The 7,830-nt window shown below is 34.9% G+C and overlaps 1 protein-coding gene across 1 annotated transcript; it reads right to left on the bottom strand.

Annotated features, from left to right (window-relative positions):
- Positions 1-5,199: 5,199 nt before the first annotated feature.
- On the bottom strand, positions 5,200-6,755 carry LOC21384306 (homeobox protein knotted-1-like 6). Its single transcript, XM_010094259.2, has 3 exons — positions 6,233-6,755; positions 5,572-5,700; positions 5,200-5,401 (listed from the first exon to the last, which is right to left on the bottom strand). Exons 1-3 carry the CDS (start codon positions 6,521-6,523, stop codon positions 5,246-5,248), a joined length of 576 nt encoding a protein of 191 aa, XP_010092561.2. The 5' UTR covers positions 6,524-6,755; the 3' UTR covers positions 5,200-5,245.
- Positions 6,756-7,830: the final 1,075 nt, after the last annotated feature.

Below are 7,830 nucleotides of genomic sequence, written 5' to 3'. Positions count from 1 at the left end.
AGTGTTTTTTACAGTTAAATATTCAATTTATAATTAACACATTAAACATTACATTAGAAATGTTTGATAAACAAAAGAAAAAGAGAGAATTTTTGGTCGCTACTTTTAACGTGTCAGTGTCCATTTTTACCCTTTGTATGTTGTATACTGAGGATACTTTTGTTGGTGCTTTTTACGTGTGAATAAACAGAATTGGAGAGTGAGAATAATTGCTATCTAATGGTATATTGCAGACTGTAGCCCGAAGTATTTCATGTGGTTAACAGAAACCGAGAGAAATAATTATGATTATGACTTGATACTGCTGGATAATCCAAATAAGTTAACATTTAATTTAATTTATAGATTTAAAATCATGATTTATAATTTTAATTTTTAAAATTTAAATTTTTTATAAAAGAAAAATACTATAAAAAATCATAAATTATGATTCAAAATCAAAGACAATACATGAAACAAACATCTCCTAAGTGATTTTATAGACTACTCTCATTGGATATTAGAAGATGAAATATATAAATATATATAGGGCTTTTGTTTCTCCCAGGTAGAAGGTCTCTCTAAGTACCATGTTATTGCATGTAATATTGATGTTGGAGAAAGTAACACTAAAAAATTTAATCATCTAAAAATTATATTATTTCTCTGCAACATCGATTTAATAATTATTATGTTACATTTTTATAACTATAAGTTACCTGGAGGGAACCTTCACAGGAGAAACCGACCCAAAAAAAAACCCCTGTATATACACACGCCGAAAACTGACGGAGAAATAAGAAATTGATGGAATCCTGAATGTAGTCAGAAGTGCATGGTGGTGTAAATACTCACTGTGCACAAACGTCAAAACCCTAAGCACGAAAGAGGAAAAATATGAAAATCTGGAACCATAAATTAGTTTCCGGGTCAGGTATGATTTCACGAGAGAAGGGAAATAGGAGGAAGCTGAAAAGCCCTTTTGGGAGAGAAAATGGTGGGACTAGGAGGAAGCCGAAAACCCGCTTCCCCTTGCATTTTAGACAACATTTCTGTTATCTTTATCACGCAATACTCATTTTTTCAAGACATGAATCACACAACTTACTGAAACAGCATCCGATAAAGAAATTATCTAACATCCTGAGTCATGATGTTTAACATTTTCAATATCATACAAACCATGAGAAGCAATAAAATATTTACCAAGAACATAAGAAACGAAAACAAAATTCCTAAAAATAAAAAATAAAAAATAAAAAAGATAATAACACTTTCACCCTTCACATTCACTAGCGTGGCATATAAAACACATTCACTAGTGTGACATTCTCACATTATCCATCGAGGAAACCTTAATTCGGAAGTGTACAGCCTAGCATATATATACATGCAATCCTACTTTTAGTTCAGTAATATGCCAAAACAATTAATATTACAATTAGGGCGTTGTGATATTTAAACTTTATTGTATCCTAATTCATATCTTTGTGTTGTATCCCTAATCCCTAGAGTGGACAGCATGTACGGATTCACACTAATTCTTAGAAAGAGCAAAACAAAATATAACCTTCTTTAGCTCATGAAAAATAACACATTCAACAAGTACCACTCAATAGATAACAACTTCAATACAAGGTAAAACCATCCAAACTCCAAATTATGCCTAGTTAACTGCACCATTGATCTATTTGGTAGACAACAAATAGAATTCATAATTAAAAAAAAAAAAAAAGGAACACTAAGAAGAAAACAAGAACCTATAAAAAGAAAGAGAACAAAGATCAATAGATGACATGAGTTAGTGCATGATTCTCTTGCAACATGTGCATAAATAGATCACAAGAATGTATGATGCATTCAGCGACAACAATGCAACATGGCCGTAACATCACAAAATACATTTTAATTCAAAACATTTGCATGCAATTGCAGGTATACATATGCCTACGTAGAGGAATAAGATCATCTTTCTTATCAGCAACGCATAATTAAGTCCAACAAATACCCCTGGTGGGGAACAATGCTGCAAGCATTAAATCAATTTGTCAAGTTCACTTCGTTTTCAGAAAAGGGAAAAAGAGAATTCATTGCACCATTTTACTCTATATGTCACTTATTAGTTTGTTCTTAAGAGTCCAGTAAAAGGCGAGAAGAAAACCTCATACAATATAGCACACATAAAATGGGAGCAAACTTTTCAATTTGTCAGTTTCACCCTAGCCAGTCAAGGCTAGCTAAAGTGGTTGGATGCGTGAATGTATGCGTGTATTTACCGAGGTTTGAATTCTAATGGTTTCATTTTTTGTTAGTGAAGTGAGAACTATAGACTACTTATGGGATGTTGGTTGGAATGCTCAGGCCTTTGGTTTGCTCCCACAAGGTCTCGGGATCGAATCACCTCATGGGCACCTACATGAAAAAAGTCATAGGCCTCGTTCTTTTCACAATTCAAGTTCTATTGCTATAGCGTTTTCTCTCAAAAAAATTCAACTCTAATTTTTTTTTTGCTACAGTGTTTTTCTCTCACATGCACAACTCAAGTTAAGAACTTGAGTTGTGAAACAAACATACCTATGGTTTTCTGTCTTTTAAAGATCGTAAGGCTTGGCGGAATGCTCCCTTTTCCAACTCAGGCTCACAAAATGAGTTAGGGGAATTGTATCAAAAAGAAAAAAAAAGAGTGGGAACTACCGACTGCCCACACCATATAAAAAAATTGGCAGATACACCCTGCACCAGAACAATCCACTTCATAAAGCTTCAAAGCTTAACACAAAACCACTTCATGATTCTGTTTATTATCCCAATTAAAAGAGCCCACGTGCATAAGTTAACGAACCTGCTCAAGCATATTATAAAATATTTGACAGGAAAAGCACTTGAACCAAGTTGAGCTCTCAAACCAATTAATTAGCTCAATTGCCTCAATTGTGAATACCATTAATTTAATCTAAGTAATTTAGGCACGAATTTCAAAACCAAATCCATAATCTCCAAGCCGCACAACTAGACACATACCGCATGACGGAAAAACAGCTTTCTTTCAAAATGATGCTAAAAATAGCGTATTATACCATATTATATGCGTAATCTTGGTAACCTGAACACAAAAGGGTAATACAAAAATAATAATTTCCGCTACAAATTCCATCTGTACGAAGTAAAAAAGACTATAAAGTTAGCTATTATAAGAGTATAAGCACAACATCAAAAGTAGGAGATCAACAGTGAACAAAGGATCATCGTACAGCACGAGTAAATATAATATTCTGAAAATCTAACTTAAGTACTGTACTTCTCTCTGCCATGATATCTTGTGTTCTTTTGGAGATTCTAGTGAAAATCTGTTTTGTGTTGATGATAAGGATGATCAAGTGATTTAACCTTATCATCTAGGGGGTTACATAGATACATTTGAAATGGTAACTAGTCCCAACAAGTTATTTTTATAAAAAAAGAAACCACGCCTAGTTATAAGACTTTGTACTCTAAATATTCAGCATTTACTTCTAAGTTATTTTTTGCTTTGTTATTGCCTTTTGGATTGTCTACTTATTTGGCCTCCTAACTTCAACATTCTTGTACTTTCCTTTTTATTTAATGACATTGAGTGAGGATTCTGGTACGTATAAGACGAGATTTGTTAGGAGGTGCCAATCTAGTTGGAATGTGTAAATAATCTCTAATATGAGATCTCACAGTTTATTTTTAAAAAAAAAGAACTTAAAGGTTCATTGATGGATGCAGACTAATCAATCAACTTTTAGTACCTTGCGCCAAATTAGCATATTTTTCTAATTTCTACGGTTGCATGCAGTAAAAAATCATGTTCTGTTTTAGACTTTAAAAAAAAAAAGGCATTATCAAAGGCCGTTATGATGAGATATACGTTTATTAGTAGCAAGGAAGTATGTTTCTAAGGAAAATTTTCTAGTATGTCTGACGTATCGGTAGGTTAAGTTGTCCTAATTACTGGATTGACTTTTACGTACTTTTATACAAATCTGACGGACAAAAAATCTGACATACCGGTATGTTGGCGTACCGGATAAGGTCTCATGTTTCTAATTGCGAACAAACAAAACGATGTAGATAATAGTTGTACACGCCAATCTGTGGATGAAACATTTATGTTTTACAACACCCGTAAAAAGAACTGTAAAGTGATAAAAAGCCTAACGAAGAAATTATAGCAAAAAGTGTAATCAGTTGAATGATATTTGACGGCAAAAACATGATAATGTTCGAGCAATGGCCTCATACAAGGTCATCCAAAAATATTTAAAACTAACCAATCCTAAAATTGTTAAAACTTAGGATGCATGAATACAAAATCATACTTTAGATTTTGATAACTTTAACATTCATAGCTTTGCAGCCATCAATTTTGGAACTCGCAGCTATTGGAGAACAAATTTAGTTAGTTTTTCGGTCACGAACAAATTTACTTGATTATTAATACTAATACGACATAGAAATACATGTGCGCGCGCACACACGTATATTCTCTCCAAAAAAATATACATTGTTATCAACTATACACTTCCCTATTTGGTTATCATAGGTTGAAATCCACATTAAAAAAAAAAAAAAAAAAAAAAACTAAAAAAACTAAAAAAATTATCCTCAAAATAAATTGGGTGAGTCAATCCAAATGTCCAAGAAAAATGGCTCGTTTGTTTCATGCGTTTGAAATCATAATTCTAATTCTGCTACAGTATTTTTCTTTCACAAAAAATTTAAATAAAAAAAGTTATCGCTAATTGTTCTCTCACAAAATTTGAGTATAAAATTAAAATTACTGACTTAAACGCGTGAACCAAACGTGCTAAGAGGGTCTTTTCATTTACCTAGGGTTTTGTCGTTAGGTTTTATAAATGATTGTTTGTATTGCCCTTACTCACTGAAACAGGCCTTTTGTTTCTAATCAAGAACAAGTAATATACATTTGTTAATTATTCTTTGATGCCCATCAGAAACCTATTTTTTTTAATTAAAAAAAAAAGGTAAGAATAAGTAATTAGTCTAGGAACTAGAACAGCCACTGTGCTTCATGTGATCTGATCGATTTGATGGGTTTCGCGCTCGCTATATCTCATTTGGGCTTTTATTTATTTATTATTATATTATGTACTAACACAAGAACAGCCAAACTGGGAAAGCAAAAAAGATTAATAATCATAAAAAGCAACTAAACAAGAACATTAACAGCTTGAAGATTTAGTGAGAGAGAGAGAGAGAGAGAAAGAGAGAGAGAGAGAGATCAGAGACCAGAAACGTAGCTTGTTGACGCAGTGGTAGTGGGATTATTGCAGAGAGAGTTGAGCTGTGATTGCATCTCGTTCAAGAATGTCGTTGCCTCATCGAACGGCCTTGAGAGATCCGATTTGTACTTCACCAATATACCGCAGTAAGTTTCCTAATTTATATTATTAGAAAACAACCAAAACCTTAATTAAGTACTTAAAAAGGAAATTATATATATACATATATGTTTATGTGTCTGTGTGTGTGTATATATATATATACATATATATATATATAATCAACAAGAGCTAATCAGCTAGGGTTTCGGGTTTGAGAGAAGACCATGAAGTCGTCGAGCTCGGGATCGGAACCAAAATCGCGAGTTGAAACGGCGGTTCTTCTGCTGATCAGCTGATCGCTTTCTTGCCGGATTTCTTCCAACTCGCTTGCTATCTCCGGTGGCGCTCCGACCTGATCAACCAAACACAAACACTTTCAAAAAAAAAAAACAAAATAAAAAAGTAAAAACTTCATTAACAGATTGACGTTACGCAAATAACTGAAAACCGTTACAAGTCACGAAATAAGTTCTTGCTCGCAGAAAACGGGGAAGTCATTTATTTTCTATTTTTTTTTCCTTTTTTTAGAAAAAAAAAAAAAAAAAAAAAAAGAACATATGGAAACTACTGTAACTGCACTGCTACAAGAGTGTGTTTGGCTGCTGAGAAAATCTGAAGGAAAAGGAAAGTTCACGAGTAGTACTGTTTCTTTTTAGCATTATCCGAAGTCGGCCTTTTGTATAGCATATATATACATATGTATATATAGCCTTGATTACTCCTGCTTCGTACGCTTTCATATTTTACAATCACAAGAAGGAGAAAACAAAATACCATTTTCCTATTCTTTTTGTCGCGTAAATCTATCAAGTTTTTTCTCGGACAACAAACGCGGATCAAAGATCGGCGTATTTTACGGGAGAAAAAAAAAAGCAGAATTCGACCTTTCGGCACTCGATGTAAGCTTCTAAAAGCTTGGGGTAGAGAGGATGAGAGGCGATCTTCTCTCTCACTCCACCGGAGAATTCGTCGGCGAATCCTCCTCCTCCGCTGCCTCTCTGAGCTTCAGCCGCCGCCATGGAAGCGGCGTCCGACACCGCAGAAGAGGAGGCCGGGAAAATCGGGTCGGATCCGAACGCCATTTGCACCCGATCGTCGTCGAACACCTCGAAGCCCATGTACTCGGCCGAAACAGTCGCCGGAGCTGAGCCGAGGCCGTACAGGTCGTTTTCCATCGCTTTTGTTTCAGAGAAGAATGGAGAATGAGATGAGTGTGTTTAGAGAGAGAGAGAGAGAGAGAGAGAGAGAGAGTGTGTGTGTGTGTTTAATTGTGGTTTTTGAGCAGAAGATTTGGGAATGAGATTAGGAGCAAAATCTGTAGTTAAGAAATGAGAAATGATCAGAGATTGTCTCTTGGGAAGTGTAAATTTTAGCGTACAAACAAGGAGAAACTGCAGCCTCTCAGTGACTGAAGAAGAGGGCTCCTGAAGACCCCTCTCTCTCTCTCCTATTAGTTTGAGTTTTTTTTTTTTTTCAATATTCTCCAACCAGACTTTGTCCACGCGAGTCGGAGCGCGTGCTTGCACGCTCGGTCAAGAACCATCTGTGGTCAAAGTTTATTGGGGTCAACGATGCTGAGAAAGATTATCAAATAAATCCTTCCCGGTTCCCACTTCCTCCACTTCTGCTGCTTTCTCAATGAATATGCGCCTACGTTATAAACATGGCATATCTTATCTCCTAGAAAAAAATAATAATAATAAGTTAGATACATCTACGATAACTATTGAGGTCAAATTTCGTACATTATCTCTCACTGTACACGTGACAATTCAAGCTGTGAAAGGTTACTAAACGAGATACCGCAATTCCCCGAACAGGTAGAATCGATTGGTCGACTGATCAACTCCACTAGTCGATCATACGAGTCGACGAATAGCCTTAGGTATCAAGTCACGAGAAAATATCCTCAAGACATTTCTTATATGGGATTTGGCAACATAATAAACCAGAAAATAAAAGAAATCAACTGCTCCAGCTAGAATAATTAATGAGGAAAAAGGTCAACAATCGATTTTGGCCATAAGATACTCTCTCATTGGACGACATTGATTGTCTTCCATATAAGAAAACTATATTTTTCAGCAATCATGCAACAAAAAGGCCGGATCAACTCAAAATAGGCAAAAAACTATGATTGACCGGTTGATTATGAACGAAACCAGTTAAACAAAGTCATGCAGCGTCTAAGAAGGAAAGGAATATCACGAATTGAAGGTCATATTACGCAGAGAATCAGGAAACAATTCGTAGAGTGTCGTCAACTATTAATACAAGGCATTTGGACATAGTTCGGCATGCTTCGACAGCACACAAAAGCTCTCACGCTCACTTACAACATATTTCTCTATTATTTATTGTATTTTTCAGCATGCATTCCTCTCTTTCATCCCATTCACCTCAGAACGATTCATTGTAACGCTTTCCAACAATCATAGTGAAACCACTAACCACTATAATTCCTTGTGTCTTTTACTATTTT

This window comes from Morus notabilis, unplaced genomic scaffold, assembly GCF_000414095.1.
Source record: "Morus notabilis unplaced genomic scaffold, ASM41409v2 Scaffold1771, whole genome shotgun sequence".
NCBI lineage: Eukaryota > Viridiplantae > Streptophyta > Magnoliopsida > Rosales > Moraceae > Morus > Morus notabilis.
This window is presented reverse-complemented; position numbering and strand designations above follow the sequence as displayed.